Source organism: Poecilia mexicana, unplaced genomic scaffold (genome assembly GCF_051168715.1).
Source record: "Poecilia mexicana isolate PSO_F unplaced genomic scaffold, ASM5116871v1 scaffold_3, whole genome shotgun sequence".
NCBI lineage: Eukaryota > Metazoa > Chordata > Actinopteri > Cyprinodontiformes > Poeciliidae > Poecilia > Poecilia mexicana.
In genome coordinates, this window is record NW_028263372.1 from 6969370 (window position 1) to 6994996 (window position 25627).

General features: G+C 38.7%; 2 protein-coding genes across 2 annotated transcripts; both read left to right on the forward strand.

Moving 5' to 3' along the window:
- The first annotated feature begins 331 nt into the window (after positions 1 to 331).
- Positions 332 to 8021, forward strand: LOC106908482 (adhesion G protein-coupled receptor G3-like). The gene is made up of 12 exons (XM_088004114.1): positions 332 to 474; positions 694 to 754; positions 1377 to 1461; positions 2791 to 2919; positions 3342 to 3503; positions 3581 to 3623; positions 3709 to 3797; positions 4188 to 4306; positions 6620 to 6900; positions 7068 to 7164; positions 7260 to 7579; positions 7669 to 8021. Exons 1-12 carry the CDS (start codon positions 420 to 422, stop codon positions 7782 to 7784), a joined length of 1557 nt encoding a protein of 518 aa, XP_087860240.1. The 5' UTR covers positions 332 to 419; the 3' UTR covers positions 7785 to 8021.
- Positions 8022 to 14393: 6372 nt separating this feature from the next.
- Positions 14394 to 25603, forward strand: LOC106928602 (adhesion G protein-coupled receptor G3-like). Its single transcript, XM_088004115.1, has 12 exons — positions 14394 to 14869; positions 15090 to 15150; positions 15450 to 15537; positions 17602 to 17730; positions 17958 to 18107; positions 18181 to 18223; positions 18310 to 18398; positions 18799 to 18917; positions 24308 to 24588; positions 24736 to 24832; positions 24928 to 25247; positions 25337 to 25603. The coding sequence occupies exons 1-12, from the start codon at positions 14815 to 14817 to the stop codon at positions 25450 to 25452; spliced, it is 1548 nt and encodes a 515-aa protein (XP_087860241.1). The 5' UTR covers positions 14394 to 14814; the 3' UTR covers positions 25453 to 25603.
- The last annotated feature ends 24 nt before the right edge of the window (positions 25604 to 25627 follow it).

Sequence of the window (25627 nt, forward strand, 5' to 3'; positions counted from 1 at the left end):
GCATTTCATCACCAGCATAACGTGGCTCTTGCTTCTGTCAACATTTGCATAACCTTCTGCTTCTTTTTTTTTTTCATTTTCCAACAAATGAACTAAGTTTGGAGATTTCATCAGAATTTGAATGTTATCATTTCTCTGGTAATTCATTGGATCAACCTCAGAACTCCTTGGCAAAAAAAACAAAAAAACGTTTGTTTTGTTTGTTTTTCTGTTAATAAAAAAATCTCGATAAACATAAATCTAACTAGTCCACTCAAATGACACAACTATTTTGAATTACTTCCTCCTCTCTGCCACCTCTCTCTCAGCATGTGATCAAACTAGATGTGAAACTCTGTCTGCTGCAACAAGCAACTCTCAACCACCAGAGCAACACAGCACCTCAGTCAGTGATCAGTATCAGTTTGAGAAAGTCCAACATGAAGTGGATTACTCTTTATCTCCTAACACTCTGCTTCCCTACGACCAGAGCTGGTGAGTATTCTGGGGTTTTGTAGTTTGAATATCGACTTAGTTGTCAATATATCCATCTAGGCTCAGTGGTTCCTGTTTGGAAAACTTTTTATTTCTTACCTGCATGAATGATATTCAAATTGTTACTCAAATTTATCTCGTACCTCTGACTAATTTTGTTGTCATTTTTGTTTGCTGTGAAAAGTTCTGACTTCTTCACATTCTGTGTCCATTTTACAGACTGTAACCCTCAGGATGTTATTGATGAGTGTGTACAACAAGATCCTGTAAAGTGGCCCAGGTAAATTATGCTGCTGGGGTTGATTTTAAGCTCTTATTCTTACTCCCTAATAACATTTTCCTTTTCCCATTAATACATTTAATGGAGGGTATTATGTATTTTCCATTTCATAGCACAATCAAGTAACTATTCTACTTTCAGTTCTTATAAAAATGCTCTACACATCAAACATAACTTTAAAACAAATTAACTTGTCAATTTCATGCCTTAATGTTGGCATAAAAGGGGCAATTTTATGTATTTTCCAGCCACATAGAATAATCTTATAGGATAATCACTTCAATTTTTATAAATATGTTTAATACATCGAATATGACATAAAAGGCATTTTAATTCAAAATTCAGCACCTTGAATTGGGCCTCTGTCTCTTTAAGAGAGTCCTGCTCCTTCTGACTTCAGGAAGTCATCACAGCATGACTTCTATTAACCCTTATTCAAAGTTTTTAGCATTGAGAAATATCTCCTATTTTGAGCTCAGCAGATGTGCAGTTTGCTAATTGCTGCTGCTGAAAGTCTAGTGAAGCTGTGTGGGGGCGGTTTTTGTGCTTAATCCATTGTGGTTACAGTAGTTCTTGTCCTGCATCATTATTTAAATGATTGATGTGAAGCATCTCCTGATAGGTGCTATGAAGATAAAATTGTGACATGTGAACCAAAGCGCCGTACACTTGGGTTTGCTAATGTCAACGTGAGCTCATCAGACAAGGTGAGGTGAACAGAGGTAAAACCTTTATGTATGAAGCATCAACACATGAAAATTGATTGGTGTTTTTTTCTACAAAATGACACATTTTTAAGTTCATTTTGAAAATTAACCATAAAAAAAATACAGTTGAAACCAGAAGTTTACAAACACCAAATAAAAACACCTATAGCATTTAAAAAAGGTAATTGCTGAAGGAGTTAGTTATTCAGAGTTCTTTATCCAAGCATACCAACAGAAAATTAAGTGGACTGAGGACGTGTGGTATAAAAACCTACACCAGCAACTTGGAGGACCACAGAGTTGAGGGGATTGTCAAGTAAAATCTATTGCAGAAGAGCTGTCACAAACATAAATATGAACATGAACTGAAAATGTCACATTCCTTGTGTCAGGCCACTCCTGAACCAGACACAATGTCAGAGACGTCTCACCTGGGCTGAGGAGAAAAGGAGCTGGACTGCTGAGCAATGATTCAGAGTCCTGTTTTCAGATAAAAACTCTGGATCAACTGTTTTGGGTTTCCAAGCTTCTCAACGTAGCTTCCTGGAGTTCTGGTCCATTCCAGATAGAACTGCAGGATCGGTTTGCAGGCTGCCTCGCCTCGCCTCGCCTCGTTAGCATGCACCTTTTCAGATCTACCTAAAAATTCTCTCAAGGATTGACATCAAGGCTTGGTCATGGCCAAGCCAAAACACTGACCTAGTTGTCCTGAAGCCACTTTCTAAACACTTTGGCTGAATGCTGAGGGTCACTGTCCATTTGGAAAACCAATCTGTGGTCAACTTTAACGTCATGGCTGATGTCTGGCTGATGTCTTTAAATGTTCCACATAATCCTCTTACCTAATGATGCCATCTATTCTGTGAAGTGAACCAGTTCCTCCTACAGCGAAGCAGCACTACAATATGATGCTTTCACCTTTTCTCTCCAAATGTAACAGTGGTTCATTACAGCCAAACAGTTCCACCTTAGTTTCATCAGACTACAGGACATGTCTCTAAAAAGGAAGTTCTTTGTCTCTGTGGGAATTTGCAAACTGCGATCTGGCCTTTTTATGTTTCTTTTTGAGAAATGGCTTCATGTAGGACGTCTGGTTTCAACTGTATAACCTTCTTGACTCTTTGAAAAATAAGTTTCTCTTATTGAACTGAATTAATAAAGTTAGTCTTTTGACATTTACAGGATTGACGTGTCTCATGTTTATGTTTATAAGCTGTGTTCAAAGTTTGATGGAATGTTCGTAAACGTTATTAGGACAAAGTAAATCAAGAAACTGTGGATTAAAGGATTTTCTTTGTATAAAATCCTAATTAATCTTCTGGTTTTAAGGCTGAATTAGGGGTCACATCCAATCACAGGGTCCGAATCCCATCATCAGCTCTTCGGAAAAAGAGAAGAACACAGTCGGAGGAAAATGTCCAGGTGGTTTCCTCTGTGATCAACAGCAGATTCTTTCAGGTGTGATTCACTGAACAACCAAGCATAATGTTCTTTCTAGTTACATTTAGCTGGACTTAAGATAGCATGTCACTGTGAACACACAAAGTGGTTCTAATACACAATGCAGCCTGTAGAGACAGAATATCTATAGAAGAGGTCACAAATGCAATCCTTGAGGGCCGGTGTCCTGCAACTTTAAGATGCGTCTGTTGTCCTACACACTTGAATTAAATGTCTAAACTGTTTCACTAGCATTAGAAGAGCTCTCTTAATGAGCTTATTTTGCAGCTAGGTATACTGAAGCAGACCAACATCTAACACTTGCAGGACACCGGCCTTGGAGGTCAGGAGTTTGTGACCACTGATATGCAGACAACAGAAACGCGGTAAGATTTTTATGAAGTTTTAAAAGAGAGGTCAATTGTATCTCCTCTTTGCAGCAAATTCCTCGGAAGATAGGAAGGACGAGAAATTCCCAGCCGACTGTCAGATTAGAGGGACCTGTTTTCAGAGACCTGGTCCTGTTTGTGAAAGCTGGAAAGCAGTCAATCAGCAATCTTTCTGAGCCGGTCCAATTAATCTTTAATCACAATAATAAAATGGTAACTAAATAAACACAATATTATACACTTAAAAAACAAGAATTTTCCTTCATTTTGATTCCCTTTCTATGTTTCAGGAGAACAATGAAACATGTGTGTTTTGGAAGGAGGATGAAACAGGTGCAACGTGGATGCAAACAATGTTTCTACTCTTAAATAAAAGCATCAAGTCAGGATTTACATGTTTGTTTTTCTGCTTTCTTAGTGTGGAGCACTGAAGGCTGTTATACCACTAAAACTGAAGATGAATTTATCTGCAGCTGCAACCATCTGAGCTTTTTTGCTGTGCTTGTGGTAAATTGTGTTTTTCTGTCACCAGTAATCAACAGTTTTACATTTCCATATAGTGACTTCTAAAAGTATTAGCATATTGTCACGTTAACCTAAAACTTAATTATTGTTGGAGGATTTTCGGTAACGGGCAAAAACACAAAGTAGTGCATAATTCTAAAGTGGCAGGAATGTGATGGTTTTCAACTAACTGGAAAAATCCCCTTGCATTTACATTCTGCCCCAAATTTATGAGAAACTTTTGCTGCAGTTCCTGCACTGATTAAACACACTGATCAGATTTAACTATAAATAGCTTAGCATGTCAGAGGTGAACATCAGAAACAGCAAACAAAATGTCTCAGAATTGGTATGAAATGCATTTCAGCTAAACTTTATTTTTTCCCTGTATAGAATCCAGAAGTGAAGGTGGATGAGGATCATGCTGAGGCTCTCAGCTACATCACCTACATTGGATCTGCGCTCTCTGCCTTCTTTGCTTTCATCAGCCTTTTCATCTATGTTGGTCTGCAGTAAGTTTTTACTTTAATGAAATGTGCTTTTTATGTAAAGCTGAAAATTTCTGCACCAGAGCAGCCAACATTTGTTAGTGTGGCACAGAGTGGCAGCCTAGGTGCTATGTGGCTCTCAACTGAGTGAAATGCACCTGAGAATGTGGGGGAATTTAACCAACTATTTCACAAATCTGGCTATTATGGAGAACTTGGGAGAAAAAAAACTTGGTTTAAAGAAACCTGTGAAATGGTATGTTTGGAATTTGTTACAAACTATTTTGGTGACGTAGCAAACACATGGAGGACGGTGCTCTGGTCATATTAACTTTTAATATTACCTATCAGTGGCTGAAAAATACTATGATAGTAACGCCCCACCCCACCCCAAAAAAAAAATCAAAGAAAACCTGCTTCTTCTTTTTTCTAAAGTTTTTAGGGGGAAATAAATTATAAACCGTTCTACAGCTTCCACTCTCACAAAAAAGCTTCTTCTGAACTACCTGAAAAAGCACATGCATTTGATCAGATATGTGATCTTTATATAATTTTATGTTGTTCAGAACAAGGTCAGCAAGGGAAATTGTTTGATTGCAATGGATGAGAAACTATGTCTTATATGTTCTTTCAGCTTAGACGAACACTAACCACAGATTATAACACCCATTGCAACATCTGTTGTGTAGAGGCAGAGTTATTCTTATATTATTGTCATGTGGTGTGGTTGGTGGTGGTGAGGAGAGACGCAGAAACCCAGGTAGTAGGAGAAAATGATGATGAATTTAATGATGAGAAGCTCACAGTCCGGTATCAGGCAGCACGGCAGCAAATTAGCACATAGCTAATACCGGTAGCAACTGACATAAAGACTGTACACAGAAACAAGCAACCTCAGAACTTTACAGTTCAACTGAGGAAAACTGACTGACAAGCGACGTTAGACATACATTAGACAAGGACCCAACGACGAACACAGACAACAGGTGGGACTAAATACACACAGGGGTAATCAAGGGAACGAGACGCACCTGGGAACAATCAACGGGGAAGACGCAGAGACAGAGACTCACAGGAAGGAAACTGAACACAAAGAACTCCAAAAGTAAACACACAGAAACACGATCATGACAATTATGAGACGTTTGTCACACACAATCATGAGATTGGGTTTTTCTCATATTTTTATGGAATCTTTGAATCATAAGAGGGATCTCACACTTGAAGAAAGAAACAGAAGACCTAAAGTGACACAGTTACAGTATTTGACTAATAGAAGTGTAAAAATCTAGAATATATGCTTTACTTTAAACTGTCTAATAATTTTAGACCTTAACTGTCAGTGAGTCATTCTCACACCACCAAAATACTTTACACTCTGTTCTCAAAACCCATTTCTCACAGGAAGATGAGTCACATTGAACAATCTCCTTTCACAATCTCCTTGGTAAATAATAATCACCTTATTTGGAACTGAGCACCAAATGTCAACATCACACTAGTTTAAAAAGTCAAAGTAACATTCACACAAACTTAATGTTTTGAAATTGCTTTAGTCTTGGCACTTGTTGAATTAGCTTCAGCCTCCAGGTCCAATCAATAAGGACATAGACTAACTAAAGGCACAAAGAGAAAAATCTACTATAGAAAGACTAATAATCTTTCAAAAGAAACTTACTAAAGAACTCTAGAACTATTAAATCACAGCATAAGCACCCACCTACTGCTGGAACAAAACAAAAACTCCTCAAATGATTCTTGGCTCATTTTTTGTTTAGTTTGAGTGCCAACAGAAATATGGCAGGAGTTTAGAGAAATTGTGGGAGTCCTGGAGACTCACAAGAAGATTCATGACATCTTTTGGTCAAAAACTGTGGAATGCAAAATAAGTAATCAGTTCTGACCCAGTCAACTGTCGCAGGTTACTGTGGTGTTTGGTTCAGAGAACTCATCCTGGGACTTCAAAGGACGTTCTAGATACAACTTTAAAGGTTTACTCTCTGAATCATGAGTGATTAACCAACTCCAATCATTTGTTTTGTTGCATTGATACCTTGATACCAAGATATCAAGGTGAACAGTAGTCATGCAGGAAATGTCAGAGTCAGCGAAATTCTTTGCATATGCATTATAAAACTAACACATTTCTGGGTGCACAGATAAAGCCTCCATGTATGGAGGCCTCAGTCCTCTACACAGCCATCACAGGCTACATGTCTTATCACTTTATCACAACCCACTTTTCTGTCTAGTCGCTAGTAAATGAAGGCCACTAGACCCAAAAATATCCTTTAAAATGAAAAAGCAAACAATGCATTTCTGTCATGTCTCCCTTAGTCGACGACGTTCGGAGAAGGCCCTCAACATCCACATGCAGCTAACGGGGGCGTTGTTGTGCCTCCACCTCGGCTTCCTGAGCAGCAGTTTCTGGATCCTTCTGCTAGATGAGAACAAGTACAGCTGGGTTTGTGGAGGTCTGGGTCTCTTCCTGCACTGGTCTCTGCTGGCCACGGTCACCTGGCTGGCCCTGGAAGGATTCCACCTTTACCTTCTCCTCATCCGAGTCTTTAACATCTACGTCAGACGATACCTGCTCAAACTCTGCCTGGTGGGATGGGGTGAGTTTGGGACTTTGGTTGGGAGCATGAAGCTAATTGCTCCAAACAATTAGCAAATTTGTATAGTCACTGTTTGCACAAACCTCTAAACAGTGACTAGGTTAGGTTTTGTTTTTGACTTTGATTCTAATGGCAGCTGTTTGTCCTTCCTCTTGCTTTCTCCTCAGGCTTTCCTACCCTTGTTGTGGTAATTTGTGGGCCTTTAGGTGTCTATGGCAGATGCACTCTGGAAATGAGGGATTCCAACAACCAAACATCAGAAATGTAAGACATTTCCACAAGTTTACATGTGCAAAAGAGTCAGTCAATGAAAATCCTTAACGACCACAGTCTCTGTTTTGTTACTTCTTGATAAACAGATGCTGGATGAACAGTGGCAACCCACAGACAAAGTTGGTCACGTACATCACTGTGGCTTTTCTTTGCCTGGTGGTGCTGTATAATTCCTGCATGCTGTTGCTGGTGGTGTTTAAAATGCGGGAGTTACGACGTGGCAGAGGAGACCGTGAGTCCAGCGACTGGAAGAAGATGAGCAAGGAGAACGAGTCCAGGTTATGGAAGGACGGTGCCACAGTTCTCGGCCTCAGTTGTGTATTGGGGTTACCATGGGGACTAGCCAGCCTCACCTATGTTAACATAGCTGGAATCTACTTGTTCACCATCTTTAACTCTCTGCAGGGTCAGTCAGTATATGCGACACTACATATTGGTATCCATTAATAGGTGTTGATTCACCTGAATGATTTACTGGATCTTTTGTCTGTTCAGGTCTATTTATGTTCCTGTGGTCAGTGGCTTTATCAAGCAAGTCTCGATCAGAAAACAACTCTTCAGTCCGAGATCCTTCCACCCAGAAAATGATGACAACCAGCTTCAATAACTGAATCACTGATTTTTGCTGTGTAAACAAAGAGCGCCTATATTAGGTGTTGACTGTATATTGGTCTTCTTGTACATGCTTTATAATTTTACAAACAATCACTCTTTTTGCTAATGTTAAACTTTTCTATAAGATTTCTTTAAAAAGACAGTGCTCCAGAAATATTATGTTCTTTGCATGTATTTATTGTTCAGTTTTTATGTTTATTAAATATATCAGGAAATAAAAATATATGTCAATATCTATGTCCATCCAAAGTTTTTCAGTTTTCCTGAAAAGCCCAATCAAATGACCGCTTCACAGAGCCCCGGCTCCCAGCTTTACACAACTCTGGATCAACACCCACACAAGAACTCAAACCCTGGAACCCAATCTCTCCCTCCAAACCCTACTCCGGAGGCAGGGAGGCGCCATCAGAAATTGTGGGCCCCCTGACAAAAAATTAGATTGGGCCCCCCTGCGCAGCTGTTATTACAATTTTTTGAGTCTATTTGACCCATACAAAGCGTCACAATTTTAAAGGATTGCATCTGCCTTGCTTTCTTTGATTCAACTCTGATAATTAGCACAATATTTACTGCTCATGAATTTAACATCCAACAGTCCACATCCAGTATGCAAGTAGGTTGCTTATTTTTTTTTCTATTAGTTTTAGATTACTGAAATGTCTCTACCAACGAGCAACAGTCATAGACAACATGCAAAATATACATAAAGCAATCCAGACTTCTAAAAAATGCTATTTATTCAAGCTGCAGTATGTAACTTAAATAAAAAATATGTTTTTTTCCCATATTTGTTAAAGTTGTCACAGTGTCATAGCAGTTTGTTATGAGACAAATAATCTGTGAAAAATCAATCTCCTCCACCTCTTTCCTGAATTACTATTACTGGTTAAAGTAATGCACAGTTCTAACCAAAACAACCAATCAGAACCAGGAGGAAGGTCTTAGTGCTGTCAATCAACTTCATTTACTCACTGCTAAATGTGCTAATGGGGGAGAAACAACTTATAACAAGAAACCGTTCATCTGCCGTCACTGGTAGCTTATGCTAACTTGAGACACTGAATACATCAATAGAAGGATGATGAGGATGGACCTGTGTTACGGCCCACAAGGCCCAGGGCCATAACAACCTGACAGGAAAGAGACCTAGAGGAAGACCAAAGAGGAGATTTATGGATGGAGTGAAAAAGGACATGAAGGTAGTTGGTGTGAGAGAAGAAGATGCGGAAGATAGGGTTACATGGAGACCGATGACTTGCTGTGGTGACCCCTAAAGGGAAAAAGCCGAAAGGAAAAGAAGAAGATTGGTAGCTATGCTAACTAAACTGAGCATTCAGTTTCAATCTGCACAGCTCTGTGCTATGCTAGCTGTAGCACGGCACAAATCAAGGGTTAGGAAGGATGAGCAGCACCACATGAGATTGTGATTGACAGTACTAAAACTCTCCTGTCACTGACTGGTTGTTTGTAGCACTGGGAGAAACCAGGGGAAATAGATTTTTCACAGATTACCTCTCATGCCATACTGTTAAAACATAATGACAGTTTTAAAAAATATGTGAAAAAATATTTATATAAAATACTGCAGTTTTATTTTCATTTAGGAGAGGGCATGTCAGCGCTGCTACCGTCTCATCTGTTAAGTGTGGTGAAAGGTACAAGGGACAAGTTAAATATATGAATATGTCGGTAATTTTTTTCCTTAATTCATTAAATGCTAGTGAAATGGAGGCAAACAGTAGTCTGTAGCTAAGCTAATTATGCTAAATGGTTTGTAATCTCACAGTCTACTCACCTCTTGGAGAAAGACTGGGTAATAAATCAACACTCTTGCCTTTTTCTGTGTCTCCCTCTCTCTATTTTGTTTTTGAAAACTTGATTTTATAACTTTTTTTAGCAGCATAGTAACTGCCACAGTCGTTTCGTGGCAGCTGTATTCTGAACAGTGTCACAGTCTAGCGCTCCAAGCAGGAACGAACCATTTCATGCAGATCCAGAGGGGTTCCGGGCAAAATCGGATGTGGGTTTTGGTCTGAGAGGTGCAACATTAAATTTTTACTGCTAAAAACAATCATTGAAAATACAATATGATTAATTTTGTATTTGACAGGACCCCGATTTATTTTTTATTTTTAATTTCTATGAACAAAAAATAAATTATTAAATTGTGGAAGGCCCCCTGCTGGTCAGGGCCCCTAGAATTGTCATCACTTTTCACCCCTATATTGCGCCCCTGTCCGGAGGACTATTGTTCTTCGTCTCCATGAGTATGGGCTCCATTCCACATTAATCATCAGTGACTCTGCTACTTACCCCAGTCACCAGGCTCCCGGACGAAGATGCACATTCATTATTCATAGCTCAATAAACTTTATTAACCTTTTCTTTGTTCCTCTAAGGCAGGGGTGTCAAACTCCAGTCCTCAAGGGCCACTGTCCTGCAGTTTTTAGATGTGCCACAGGTACAAAACACTGGAATTAAATGGCTTGATTACCTCCTTCTTGTGTAGATCAGTTCTCCAGAGCCTTGCTAATGACCTAATTATTCTATTCAGGCGTGGTGCAGCAGAGGCACACCTAAAAGCTGCAGGGCAGTGGCCCTCCAGGACTGGAGTTTGACACCTGTGCTCTAAGGAGTGTTCTGCATGTGGGTCAAATGCATAGTGAAAACCAGGATACGGACTAGTTATTTAAAATAAAACGCTGCACTTTAAAAAAAAAAAAAAATTGAAGCACCAACGATCTTCGCCATTGTCAACAATGACGTGGTATTTCTCCAGGAGGAAAAAGGCAAAGTCAGATCAAAGGAAGTCAAGTGTATTTATGCAGCACATTTCAGCAACAAGGTGCTTCAAATTGCTTTACACCACAAAAACAAAGAACAGTAACTGTTACAAAACAACAGTAAACATTACATTTTGTTAAGTGGCATCAAAATCAAACAAATCTAAATAAAATGCATTGATAGGTTATTAATCAAAGGCAACTCTAAACAGGTGGATTTTAGCCTTGATTTAAAGGAGCTCAGTGTTTTTGTTGGGAAGCTGGAGTTTGAGTTGTGTGTGGGTCTTGTGCAGTTCTCGCAGTCATCCACCAGAGGGAGTCAGGAGGTGACCGTTCACCAGAGGTGGACCTGAGGAGCTATTACAGCACCTGCAAATCATCTGCCTCGTCAGCTAGAGTTTAAGAGGAGCCTGTTTCCAGTGCCTGAGTCTTCTTAACATGGTACATTTTGCTGGACATTGTCAAACATTGAGAAGTTCATAATGTTATCAAACACGCTGTTTTGAAGCCAAAAACCTCTGAAATATATAGGGACACATCAAAAATCAAGTAATTTAAAGTTGAAATTTTACTCTTGGCACCTGTTCCATTAGCTGTTAGCTTCAGCCTCCAGGTCCAATCCATAAGAACTTTCACTAACTAAATGTCCCAAGAGAAAAATCTAAATAAACTAATCTTTCAAAAGAAAATTACTAAAGACTCTTGAACTATTCTTTTAAATCAGCACAGAAGCACCCATCTACTGCTGGAACCAAACAAAAACTCCTCAAATGTCAACATAAATGTTGAATTGGACCGTTCCAGGTCGCTATCAAGCTAATTTTCTATTAACATCTCCATAAATCTTTTTTGATAAACATGACCTGATCTTGTCTTTTTTCTATTCTCTCTCTTTTCTCTGTCCCTGAAGGATAAGTCATTTTTGTTGTTGTTTTGTTTACTTCTCCTCCACCGGTATTTTGGATGAGCACTGCACATTGCATGGCAGGTGGACCCCAAGAACAAGTTATTTTTTGCGTTTGAAATTAAATATTTACATAGGTTATAAAGACAACTTTTTTTCACTGACTTAAATCTCAGACTTTCCTGTTGAAGGTAAGTTAGGATTGTCATAATCCAAATATTAATAACACTTTCTTCAAATCAAAAGTGTGCATATATTTACTTTATGTTTGGTAAAACATCCTGTGATCAAATGTTTTAGCTCTTCTTTCACAAGCTTCTCATAACAGCTTGCAGAATTTTTGGTCCATGCCTCGGGACAGAACTGGTATAACTGAGTCGGTTTTAAAGTTCACCTTCAATCAAGAGAATTTCACTCAATCCACAGCCGGAATTATAATATATTTAGAATCCAGAGAAACTCTTTTTAGTTTATGTGGAGAAACTTCTCATTACTTTAGAACAACATTATCAGAACAAGAATCCAGAGAAACCCCTACTAGTAAATCAGTCATGGATTATTTATCCTTATTTGTTTCCTTTCTTCTTCTTTTGCTCTATGGTGTGTTGTTTTGTTGCATTTCCTTCTAATTCATGCAAAGCACTTTGAATTGCCTTGTTGCTGAAAATGTGCTATAAAAATAAAATGGCCTTACCTTGTTGCAGTTCACCCATTTCCCTTCTGTGCACCATCCAGGTCTGTTTACCAGTTTCAGGAACTGACCAAAACCCCTCAGTGTCATTACCTTGAGAAATAATGAGATTTGGTGAAGTATAAAAACGTGCCCTATAAAAACGTTACAAGTCATTCAAATGGAACAGACAGATACAAAGTGACATTCACTGTCCACCACCAAGTGAAGCAAAGGTTGTAGTGCGAGGTCTGCTTTCATCTTCTCGTTCTCCACCTTTAGTAGCTAATCTGGTGGTATTTGCTTGGGGTCACTGTCCATTAGGACACATTTCTTCCTGGCTGTTGTTTTTGTGAAGTGTATTGGCAGTCAGTAATTTTTTTCAGTTTTTTTGAATAATGGCTTCTTTCTTGGTGTGTGGTCTTACAGCTCATGTCAGTACAGGATATGCATCACTCTGGGTAACAACACTCTCATCTTCACCACAGCTTTGCTCTGGTTTCGTGGTTGAGTTTCATGACTTTTTCACATCCAGGACACAGAACTCATAACCGAACGTTATGACAGCTGAAGGCTTCCATGATGTTTATACTTGCATATAAATGGTTTGATGCATCAACGTTTTTCAAAAAGACCAAGGATTGTATTGAAATGTGCTGATCGCTCATGATGAAGTCTTGGATGATTTCTTTTAGATTTTTCCCAGATATCATGCAGCAGTGTGTTTTAGCTGCTGTCTCCTATTACATTCACAGCCACTCCTATATTTATTTAATGTGTTGTGAATCAGCCAATCAGTGGCTTACAAAATTTTGACATGATTTATATTTTATAAGTTGGTTAAAAGTAAACTAATTGTAGTTCATGTAAACATTTGCAATACGAAAAAAGAAATGGTTAATCTTTTATGTCATTTCCTGTTCTAGCTCATAACTGAGCTAGAACAGGAAACATCTGATTTAATGTAAGATGGTGAGAAAACAAGTTATGGGTCTTTTGATATAAACTGTCAAATCCAGTATAAAAAAAGCTGCAGGTTAAAGACACAACTTAGTGCAGATCAAGAAAGATGACCAGGCTGATGAAAGCAAAGGGGGCAGAGAGCACCGATCCAGAGCAGGCGATGTGGCTGAGGTTCACAGCATGATGGTCAATCACACTCAGAGCTCCATGATGGAGAGAAATAAATTTTACACAAGTTTTCCAAAGTTGTTTATTTATTGCAACTTTTTCAGCCTTTTACCTCCCAGATGCTGAGCTAGCTAAATTTGATCAGGGGGGAATGGTAGTTTTTTTTGGAAAAGTGTTCCTTCTTGTTTTGGATGATGGGTAGTTGAACAGATTTTTGGCAATATTTTTCATACTTTGCTGTTTTGGTCTGATGCGTGTCCATAGCAACAGGGTGGTTTACAACAGGGAGCAGTTGATTAACATTGGAAAAACTGAAATATGTTTTTATTTAATTGCCCTTTGCGATAAATATATTTTTGAATTTGTGCCTACAAAAAGTGGAGAGGATCATTGGGACTCCACTTCCCCCTATCCACAGCATCGCACACAGACGCTGCTTAGCCAGAGATAACCAGATCCTCTCTGTTTCCACCCATCCTCTCCATGGTCTGTTCTCCGTTGGCCAAGCGATGTGTCTTTACGCAACGACAATAAAATAAATCTAAGTCTGTAACTGCAGCAAAAGTTTCTACAAAGTATTGATACAAGAGAGTGGAAACTGTTGGTTACTGGTGACAGAAAAACATAACTTATCTGCACAGCAAAAAAACTGCAGATAAGTTCAGCTTCCGTTTTAGTGGGATAACAAACTTCAGTGCTCCTCTCTAATGAAAGCAGAAAAACAAACATGTAAATCCTGATTTGATGCTTTCTTTTAAGAGTAGAGAAGCTGCTTCCATCCATATTGCACCTGTTTCATCCTCTCTCCAAAACACACATGTTCCATTGTTCTCCTGAAACGCAGAAAGAGAATCAAAATGAAGGAAAATTCTTGTTTTTTAAGGTTTTATTATTGTATATATAGTTACCATTTTATTTTTGTGGTAAAAGATTAACTGGACCGGCTCAGTGAGATTGCTGACTGGCTGCTTTCCAGTGTTCACAAACAGGACCAGCCCTACTAAAACTCTGACATTCGCAGGGCCGTGCAGAGACCTTTGGAGGGGAAGGGGCTTAAAGTAAAAAGGGGCACTTTGACCTTAAAACACTGTAGATCTCTGTCATTGTGCCTTTGGCCAAAACATTCACCTCCCTTGCCTGATGCTGGTGATGCAGCTGTGGTTACTATCCAGTAGCACCACCATTAGCGCACGAATGACTGAATGTAGTCTAGAGTGCTTTGGAGTCTGCTGGACTAGATGAAACGCTGTAGAAGAAAATGTCAAAATTTGGACAGAAACATAAAGATAGAACCATGCATAACATATTTAGATGGTTTATCAGCAAAAAAAAAAAAGCAAAACGTACATTTGGGGGTTGGTTGACGTTTAACTATTTTACTTATCCACTTAAACAATCACTTCCTTCCTTTAGGCCACCTCTCTCTCAGCATGTGATCAAACTAGATGTGAAATTGTTTGCTGCAACAAGCAACTCTCAACCACCAGAGCAACACGGCGCCTCGGTCGGTGATCAGTATCAGTTTGAGAAAGTCCAACATGAAGTGGATTACTCTTTATCTCCTAACACTCTGCTTCCCTACGACCAGAGCTGGTGAGTATTCTGGGGTTTTGTAGTTTGAACATCAGCTTAGTTGTTAATGTATCCGTCCAGGCTCAGTTCTGCCCATTGGGAAAACATTTCTATCTTGTCTGAATGAGTGATATTCAAAATATTAGTAAATTTTTTTTCTCGTACCTCTGACGAATTTCATTGTCATTTTTGTTTGAGGTGAAAAGTTCTGACTTCTTCACATTCTGTGTCCATTTTACAGACTGTAATCCTCAGGATGTTATTGATGAGTGTATAAAACAAGATCTTGTAAAGTGGACCAGGTAAGTGATCCATGCCATGCTTATGGGGTTGATGTTAAGCTTCTATTCTTACTCCCTAATGGCTTCTTCATTTAATAAATTCATGTTATTGTAAGTCTTTTTTTTTCCTTTTCTTTAATTTCAACTTGTTTTGGGGATTAGTTATGTTCATACCAGCTTTTGGACACTGCTTTATTGCTCATAGAGGAATACATTGTGTCTTCATTCTATTTTTGTTCTTGTGTTTAAATTGTTGTGGTTACAATAGTTCTTGTGCTGCATCATTGTTTAGATGATTGATGTGAAATATTTCCTGGTAGGTGCTATGAAGATAAAATTGTAAAGTGTGAAGAAAAGCAGCATAACTGCTCCCAGCTATTTTGCAGGATGGTGAAATCATCAGACCAGGTGAGCTCATAGCTGGTGATCATAGGTAAAACCTTTATTTGGGAACACCAACACGAGAAATAAGGGTTTTTTTTTTGTTTGTTTGTTTTTGTTGTTTTTTTGTTTTGTTTTTGTTTTGTTTTTTAATTTCAAGCATTTATTTAAGTTAATTTTGATAATTATTAATACAGAAATTATGGCCAGCCTTCAAGTATGTGACTGTACTGTACAGTATAGGCACCAAGTATTTTGGGGTTCTATGCATTGAATGAAGACGATTCTCTGGTTCTGCTGAGGTGTTAAGGAATCCCATGTTGCTTATGCGTCTTCATTATTGGGTCCAGTGTCTCATCGTCCTCTTGACCATAATGGTTCTGTGGTACATTTGGTAGTTCCAAAGGATTACCAATTAGCTTCATTTTAACATGAATTTTAGCTAATACCTGCTAAAAAAAAAATAAAATTAGCATCTCCATCAACCTTGTCAGCACAGAGAAGGAAGGAATGCAATAAAATTTCCTGTCAGATGACTTTGGACTTGGTAAAGTCCAAAGTCATCTGACATGTTTGTCAGATATGGATGTTTTGTATGGACCTATCCTAACATGACCTCTTCAAGGAAGCATAATACGCCACTACTGACTCAAACTGTAAAACTCATAAATGGTGTGTTTTTCACCATCCTCTCAAGGTTTTCTTTTCCAACAACATTAACATTAACATGAGTGTGAATCTTCTTCAGCTGTGACCTTTTCTCCCTACAAGTGTCAGAATCCGTCTACTGAAGCTGCCCTGTTAGTCTTCCTCATAATGTTTCTGTAAAATTCAGGTTATCTGAGAAACTGAATGGTGGGTTTCAGTGAGATAAAAGCCATAATCATCAAAATGAAAATAAAATATTCAGTTGAAACCAGAAGGTTACATACACCAAATAAAAGACACAACTTTTTTTTCTCACCATGTGAAGTTAAATCAAACCAAACTTCTCTGGTTTTAAATCTCCAAGATTATTTCTATTTGCTAATTGCCACAACAATGAGAGAGAAAATATGTCTGAGGTTTATTTATTCAAATTCAGGAGCTGACGTAAATTTCCTTTGCACTGCATGACTTGAGTCAAACATTTTGGGTTTCCTTCCACAATCTTTTCACTGTAGCTTGCTGGAGTTCTGGTCCATTCCTCCTGACAGAACTGGTAGAACTGAGTCAAGTTGTAGGTTGCCTCTCTCACACACACCTTTTCAGATTTGCCCACAAATTCTCTCTGGGATTGGAATCAGGACTTTGTGTAGGCCACACTAATACACTGACTGTGGAGAATGACACAGTGAAACATGTCAGCGTCAGGCAGCATGTTTGGTCTTATTGTTTTGGGGTTGATTTGGACATGTTATACCCAAACACGTCCATATTTGGGACATAAAGTTGTCTCCTTCCTGAGCAGTATGATGGTTGGACATTTCCATAAACACAGCACCTTCAACTATCTGGAAATTGATGAACCAGACTGTGCAGCTCTACAATTCTCTTACTGATCTCTTTGCTGATTCCTTGTGAAACTACAGAGTGATGTGTGGCCTTAAAGGACATCTACAGGTCTCCTCTAATTACATCAAATATCTCAGTTTAACCTATCAGAAGTTTCAAGGCCATGTGGCTCAACTTATAAATCTCCAACATTCTATCATTATTGTGGCATTTAGCAAATAGTAATAATTTTGGAAATTCTGACTGACCTAAAACATGATAAATGTGGTCTGATTTCACTTTAGACAGTAAGGGAAAAAAGACGTCTGTGTCATTTTAATTGGCATGTGTAAATTGTCTGGTTTCAAATGTATAAGTCTGTTGACTCTGTAAAATATAAGTTTCAGTTGTTGAATTGCATTAATAAACTAAATTAATCTTTTGACATTTACAGGATTAATTTCTCTTGTATTTATGTTAAACTGTGTTCAAAGTTTGATGGAATGTTCATAAATGTTATGAGGACATAGTAAACCAATATGCTGTATTTACAGGACATGGTCTGAAACATAACTGATTTTCTCTTAATAAAATTCTAATAAATGTTCTGGTATTAAGGTTGAAGTACGTCCCACATCCAATCACAGGGTCCAAATCCCATTGCCACACGTTCCGAAAATGAGAAGGGCACAGACGGAGAAAAATGTCCAAGTGGTTTCCTCTGTGATCAACAGCAGATTCTTTCAGGTGTGATTCTCTGAACAAGCAAGCATAATGTTCTTTATACATTTACCTGAACTTCGAGCTTAAGCCAGCATGCCATTGTGAATGCACCAGGTGGTTCTTTCCTTCAGACTCATTTCTATTAATTTACATTGTGATTTTTTTATAGTAAAAAATGGAGGCTGTAGAGGCTGTCCCTCTAGACGAATATTACTTTTAAAAAAGAGGCCAATTCTGTCTCCTCATTGCAGCAAACTCCTCAGAACAACTCTGGTACGCAGCCGACTTTCAGAGAACAGGGAACTGTTTTAGGAGAGCAGGTTCTGTTTGTGAGCGTTGGAAGCCAGCAAATCAGCAACCTTACTGATCCGGTCCAGTTAATCTTCAACCACAATAAAACGGTAATTGAATAAATACAATTAAAAAAAGGAATTTTCCTTCCATTTCCATTTTGATTCCCTTTCTATGTTTCAGGAGAACAATGGAACATGTGTGTTTTGGAAGGAGGATGAAACAGGTGCAATATGGATGCAAACAACTTTTCTACTCTTAAATGAAAGCATCAAATGAGGATTTACATGTTTGTTTTTCTGCTTTCATTAGAGTGGAGTACTGAAGGCTGTTATACCAAAAAATCCGAAGATGAATTTATCTGCCGCTGCAGTCGCCTCGGCTTTTTTGCTGTGCTTGTGGTAAATCATGTTTTTCTGTCACCAGTAATCAACAGTTTTACATTTACATATAGTGACTTCTAAAAGTATTAACATTTTGTCACATTAACCTAAGATTTAATTATTGTTGGAGGATTTTTCATAACAGGCCAAAACACAAAGTAGTGCAAACTTGTAAAGTGGTAGAAATTTGATAGATGATTTTCAAATTGTTAATAAACAGCCCCTTAAATTTACATTCTGCCCCGAGTGTTCGAGAAACATTTACTGCAGTTTCTACGCCAGTTACACACACTGATCATATTTGGCTTTGTGAATACCTTAGCATCTCAGAGGTGAAAGAGACAAACGGCAAACAAAATGTCTCCTGAGGATTGATGTAAAATGCATTTCAGCTAAACTTTATTTTTTCCCTATATAGAATCCAGAAGTGAAGGTGGATGAGGATCATGCTGAGGCTCTCAGCTACATCACCTACATTGGATCAGCGCTCTCTGCCTTCTTTGCTGTCATCAGCCTGTTCATCTATGTTGGTCTGCAGTAAGTTTTTACTTTAAGTTAAACCTTTTTTATTAATGGATTGACATAGCTTGTATTATGTCTTCCTTCTTCCTTCTATCCAGGACTTGCACAGGTTTAGAGTCAGGAATAGTGCAGCTTTTTCAGTTAAAAACTGAAGCTAAGAATCCTTCAGTTTTTAACTGCTCTCCACACATGTTGGACAGAAACTATTTAGATGCAAATTGTTCACCACACTTTACAGTCAGGGAGCCCATCCTCTTTATTAAAAACACCAGCAGAGGTTGCACTTTGTTGTCCATTGTTTTGATTTGACAGAATTAAAAAAAATAAAATCTTGTCATAATCTCTCTTTACTCATTAACTTTTAAATTGATAATAATGAAACATTCAGTGGCATTTAATTTTCAATGGGCTTCTTTAGTCAACAAACCGAACAGAGAATCCACATCAAGCGAATACATGCAGCTTCTTGTGCACTGTGACAACCAACTTTGGCCCCAGTTACTACATATGAACAATGAAATTAAACAATTAAATTATGAATGATTCCCCTGCTGTGGCCATCACACCAACCAGAATTGCATACCTGGTTGTTAATCAAGCCTATAAATGTTTTGATGTTGATCTGGAAGCTGCTTCCGCACTGAAGACTGGAATTATAAGTGCCATTTTAGCCAAAGTTTTAAAATCGTGGAACATTTCTCCAACTAAAGTCATCAGAAGATGAAAAGACTCTGAATAAGAAGTTTTTGTTATTCTAAAATCCCTCGCTTTTAGCAGAAGCTCCTGCACCAAACGAGCTCCAAAGAGACCTGTCCACAACTATTCAAGGGTCAGCTCCCGGATAGCAAGATGCATTTAGTTAAGTGTGCAGGTCAGAGAAGATACTCAGATATTTTTTTTTATTATTGATTGATTGATTTAGTTGCCTACACAATCTGCTCTGTACTTAAAGTTGAAAATGCTTCTGCATCTGCACCAACTGGTCAGGGGCCTCATGTATAAAGCGTGCGTGCGCACAAAAAATGTGCGGTCCCATATTTTAAGCAAAAGTCAAAACTCACCTAAATACACTGTAGTCTGACTACATTCGGTGTTATTTATACCAAGAAGCATCAAATCGATGTTTTTCATGATTTTAATATTTTATTGCTTAAACGTAATCGATGAAACTGAACCGCATTTATCCTCAGATAATAAGCTAACACGCACACAAAATAAAGAAAATTTAAAAAAGTATGTGAAAACCTCGCTGGAAGTACTTTTCCTCAGTTTTTGTCTCATAAAAGATGTAACGCCTGGAATGCATCTGTGGGGTAATTTAATTCTCACTAAAAACAGAAAACAGGGTTGGATCAGCAGATTAACTCAAATCTGCTGATTAAAAGTAATCAACAAACTTGATTAATTTTAAGGTGATCAAGGTGTGTATGCAATCACACGTACAGCTGCTCAAAGGTGAGCCGCGTAATTGTGGAGCCCTTTGGTTCTGATGGAGTACATCCCCAATGGAAGGATTCAGAGGGAGCGTTTGATCATATTGATCTGCTGGGAAATGTTGAAGATGGTTTATTAGATTGCTCAGACTGATCATCCTGGATTTCTGAGCAAAACTTAAAGAAGGCGTGCGATACCGGTACCGGTACCGGTCAGTGGCAGACATCCTTCAGTTGAGCCGCCCGCTTTGTGAATGCACTTTATGGACATAAAGCATATTTATTCTGTAAATGTACAACTTATACACATGATTCTACTATTTAGAATAAACATCCACTTTCCCCACTCAAATGATTCAATGACACACTGTCTGTCTTTAAATCCTGACTAAACACGCTGCTGTTCCAACAGGCATTTGCACAATCTCTTTATTTTTTATTTCTTTAATTTGGATGTTTTTTCTTTAAAATGTATTTTTATTTTTGTGAGGTGACATTATGTGCCCTCAAAGTACCTTTTAAATTAAATATATAATTATTATTATAAATACTTATACTGCTTCAAACGATTCAATAATCACTTGGTGGTGGCAGACTTCCAGGTATTTATACTAATTTACATATGAATGTAAATTAGGATTTATAAAGGAAAGGTGCGCGGCCACGTGCGCGCACGGTTTTATACATCCGATTTTTTTTGTGCGTCGAACTTTTCTAAATTTTTCCATACTCCAAGTTTCAGTGTCAAAACTGCGCAGTCCTTTATGCATGAGGCCCCAGATGACTAAATTTTGACCTGACAAAATGACAGATGATGTTGGGGTTTTTTCTGTCAGTGTTACGAAGAACAAAGGTGGAGAATATTCCATTAATACAACCCCTGCTTCATATGTACTGTATTTACAAAGAAAAACTTTAATTCCATTCTTATGTTTAGTATTTTAAATGTCTGAATTGAGAGTAATGTGGAACTGAAGTTAAATTCTTTGTGTTGCACAAACTGGGTGATAATCAGGCTGATTCTGAGAACTGTGAACCTCCACCAGTGGTTTTACATGGGTAGAACTGTGTCACACACCGTACCACAACCATTTATACACAAACATAAATGTCATGAAAGCCTTCAGCCATCATAGTGTTCTGTTATGAGTCCTGTGACCCAGACAGGATAGGATATGGTGTGAGTGTTCAAATCAACCACAAAACCAAAACAAACAAATATTTTTGCATTTTTACCCAGAGAGACATGTCCTGTGATGAAAAAAGCTGCAAGGCCACACCTAGGGTTGCCACCCATCCCGTGAAACATGGAACCGTCCCGTATTGAACCGATACGGGACGCGATTTGTTCCGTATCCTTCAAATGTGTATGTGTAATAATGAAAGTGTTCCCCGAGTACGTTATATAGTAGGCTGCCTCAGTCATTGTTTGACTCACAGTGTTGGTGTTTCGATTTTATGCCCAACTATTTTACAGATATAGGGACTGGTCCCTTATTTTACTTTCTGAAAGGTGGCAACCCTAGCCACACCACAAAAAAGAAGCCATTACTCAAAATATATATAAAAAAAATAGCCCTTTATGGTTTAAAGCAGAGGTTCCCAAACTGTGGGGCGCGCCCCCTAGGGGGGGCGCCGTGTCATTGCAGGGGGGGCGCCGGAAGCCGTCTGGATGAAAAAAAAAAAAAAACATGAACACTGTATGCGCTGGGTTTTTACCTTAGAATGGCCAACTCTCTGTTATTCCTATGTCAATTTGATACAGTAGAGGCTTCCACGCTTCCCATATTTGTGTCCTCTGTCACTTTTATCAGCAGTTAAAACTGTTTAATCCGTTGTTGACATGTTGTAACCTGTTTTTCCGAGCCGCCTTTAAACGCAACATGAGCGCTACAGCGCTGGGTTTCCACCTGTGAAGGAGACCTGCTGCTGCTGTGCGGAGCTACGTAGGTTTGTGTTAGAATCACGGCAGCAAACCAGCAAAACGCAAAGAACTTTTCACAGTTTCCCCTCCAAACTAACCGACTGAGTTGAGTAAAGCTGTTGGATGCAGGTAATGTTAGCTAAAAGATGACTAGCTAATATCAATACAGAACCTTAAGCTTAACAAGTACCTTGTAGGCTACCGATGTTGGTGTCTATTTTCAGCTACGTACATTCATTTTGCCCCCAAAAAAGTAGATGCCCTCCCCCCTCCCCCCCCCCCCCCCCTTCCGTCACACACGGTTTCAACCAGACAGCCATTTGTAATCCATAGAGGGGGGGGGCGCAGAGAATGTTTGGAAGCCACTGGGGGGGCGCTGAAGAAAAAGTTTGGGAACCACTGGTTTAAAGAAACCTGTGAAATGGTATGCTTGGAATTTGCCACAAACCATTTAGGGGACGTAGCAAACACATGGAGGATGGTGCTCTGGTCAAATTAATCTTTAGTATTACCTATCAGTGGCTAAAAAAATACTATAATAGTAACCTGAAAAAAATCTAAGAAAACCTGCTTCTTCTTCTTTATCACTAAAGTTTTTAGGGGGAAATAAATTATAAACCGTTCTATAGCTTCCACTCTAACAAAAAAGCTTCTTCTGAACTACCTGAAAAGGCACATGCATTTGATCAGATATGTGATCTTTATATAATTTTATGTTGTTCAGATCAATGACTGGGAAATTGATAAGCAGCGATGGATGAGAAACTACATGTGTCTTATATGTTCTTTCAGCTTCGAAAAACAAACACTAACCAAAGATTTGAACACCCATTGCGACATCTGTTGTGTAGAGGCAGAGTTATTCTTGTATTATATGAGAAGTTTGTCACACACAATCATGAGATTGGGTTTTTCTCATATTTTTATGGAGTCTTTGAATCATAAGAGGAATCTCACACTTGAAGAAAGAAACAGAAAACCTAAAGTGACACATTTACACATTTACAGGTTTTGACTGATGGAGTTAGGCAGTGTAAACATCTAGAAAATATGCTTTACTTTAAACTGTCTAATAATTTTAGACCTTAACTGTCAGTGGGTCATTCTCACATCACCAAAATACTTTACACTCTGTTCTCAAAACCTATTTCTCACAGGAAGATGAGTCACATTGAACAATTTCCTTGGTAAATAATAATCACCTTATTTGGAACTGAGCACCAAATGTCAACATCACACCAGTTTAAAAAGTCAAAGTAACATTCACACAAACTTAATGTTTTGAAATTGCTTTAGTCTTGGCACTTGTTGAATTAGCTGTTAGCTTCAGCCTCCAGGTCCAATCAATAAGGACATAGACTAACTAAAGGCACCAAGAGAAAAATCTACTGTAGATAAACTAAAAATCTTTCAAAAGAAAATTACTAAAGGACTCTAGAACTATTAAATCACCACAGAAGCACCCACCTACTGCTGGAACAAAACAAAAACTCCTCAAATGACTCTGGGCTCATTGATTGTTATGTTTCGGTGCCAACAGAAATATGGCAGGAGTTCAGAGAAATTGTGAGAGTCCATGAGACTCACAAGAAGATTCACAACATCTTTGGGTCAAAAACTGTGGAATACAAAATAAGTAATCAGTTCTGACCCAGTCAATTGTCACAGGTTACTGTGGTGTTTGGTTCAGAGAACTTCAAAGGATGTTCTAGATAAAACTTTAAAGGTTTACTCTCTGAATCATGAGTGATTAACCAACTCCAATCATTTGTTTTTTTGCTTTGCACAACAAGACATCAAGGTGAACAGTAGTCATGCAGGAAATGTCAGAGTCGGCAAATACTCTTTGCATCTGCATTATAAAACTAACAACACAGATAAATCCTCCATGTATGGAGGCCTCTGTCCTCTACACAGCCATCACAGGTTGCAGGTCTTCATCACAACCCACTTTTCTGTCTAGTCATTAGCAAATAAAGGCAACTAGACCCAAAAATATCCTTTATAAGAAAAAACCAAACAATGCGTTTCTGTTGTGTCTCCCTTAGTCGACAACATTCGGAGAAGGGCCTCAACATCCACATGCAGCTAACAGGGGCGTTGTTGTGCCTCCACCTCGGCTTCCTGAGCAGCAGTTTCTGGACTTTTCTGCTAGATGAGAACAAGTACAGCTGGGTTTGTGGAGGTCTGGGTCTCTTCCTGCACTGGTCTCTGCTGGCCACCGTCACCTGGCTGGCCCTGGAAGGATTCCACCTTTACCTTCTCCTCATCCGAGTCTTTAACATCTACGTCAGACGATACCTGCTCAAACTCTGCCTGGTGGGATGGGGTGAGTTTGGAACTTTGGTTGGGAGCATGAAGTTAATTGCTCCCATCAATTAATTGATTTAATTAACAAACAGTGGCTAGATTAGTTCTTGTTTTTTACCTTGATTCTAATGGCAGCTGTTTGTCCTTCCTCTTGCTTTCTCCTCAGGCTTTCCTACCCTTGTTATGGTAATTTGTGGGCCTTTAGGTGTCTATGGCAGATACACTCTGGAAATGAGGGATTCCAACAACCAAACATCAGAAATGTAAGACATTTCCACGAGTTCACATGTGCAAAAGAGTCAGTCAATGAAAATCCTTAATGACCACAGTCTCTGTTTTGTTACTTCTTGATGAACAGATGCTGGATGAACAGTGGCAACCCACGGACAAAGTTGGTCACGTACATCACTGTGGCTTTTCTTTGCCTGGTGGTGCTGTATAATTCCTGCATGCTGTTGCTGGTGGTGTTTAAAATGCGGGAGTTACGACGTGGCAGAGGAGACCGTGAGTCCAGCGACTGGAAGAAGATGAGCAAGGAGAACGAGTCCAGGTTATGGAAGGACGGTGCCACAGTTCTTGGCCTCAGTTGTGTACTGGGGTTACCATGGGGACTAGCCAGCCTCACCTATGTTAACGTAGCTGGAATCTATTTGTTCAACATCTTTAACTCTCTGCAAGGTCAGTCAGTATATGCGACACTAAATATTGGTATCCATTGATAGTCGCTGATTCACCTGAATGATTTACTGGATCTTTTGTCTGTTCAGGTGTATTTATGTTCCTGTGGTCAGTGGCTTTATCATGCAAGTCTCGATCAGAAAACAACTCTTCAGTCCGAGATCCTTCCACCCAGAAAATGATGACAACCAGCGTCAATAATTGAATCACTGATTTTTGCTGCATAAACAAACAGCAAACATGTCTGTATGTCTGTAAATTACTTAACATGTTCCTATATAAGGTGTTGACCAACTATTAGATCTCTTTTATATGCCTTATAATTTTATAAACAATGACTATTTTTGCTAATGTTAGACTTTTCTATAAGATTTTTTGGT

Bases quoted from the DNA above. Each gene is read 5' to 3' on its own strand.
- LOC106928602 (XM_088004115.1), top strand. From the start codon at position 14,815: ATGAAGTGGATTACTCTTTATCTCCTAACACTCTGCTTCCCTACGACC. The intron at 18,108-18,180 runs GTAATTGAATAA...TCTATGTTTCAG, and splicing joins TCTTCAACCACAATAAAACG to GAGAACAATGGAACATGTGT. The intron at 25,248-25,336 runs GTCAGTCAGTAT...TTGTCTGTTCAG, and splicing joins CATCTTTAACTCTCTGCAAG to GTGTATTTATGTTCCTGTGG.
- LOC106908482 (XM_088004114.1), top strand. From the start codon at position 420: ATGAAGTGGATTACTCTTTATCTCCTAACACTCTGCTTCCCTACGACC. The intron at 3,798-4,187 runs GTAAATTGTGTT...TTCCCTGTATAG, and splicing joins GCTTTTTTGCTGTGCTTGTG to AATCCAGAAGTGAAGGTGGA. The intron at 6,901-7,067 runs GTGAGTTTGGGA...CTTTCTCCTCAG, and splicing joins ACTCTGCCTGGTGGGATGGG to GCTTTCCTACCCTTGTTGTG.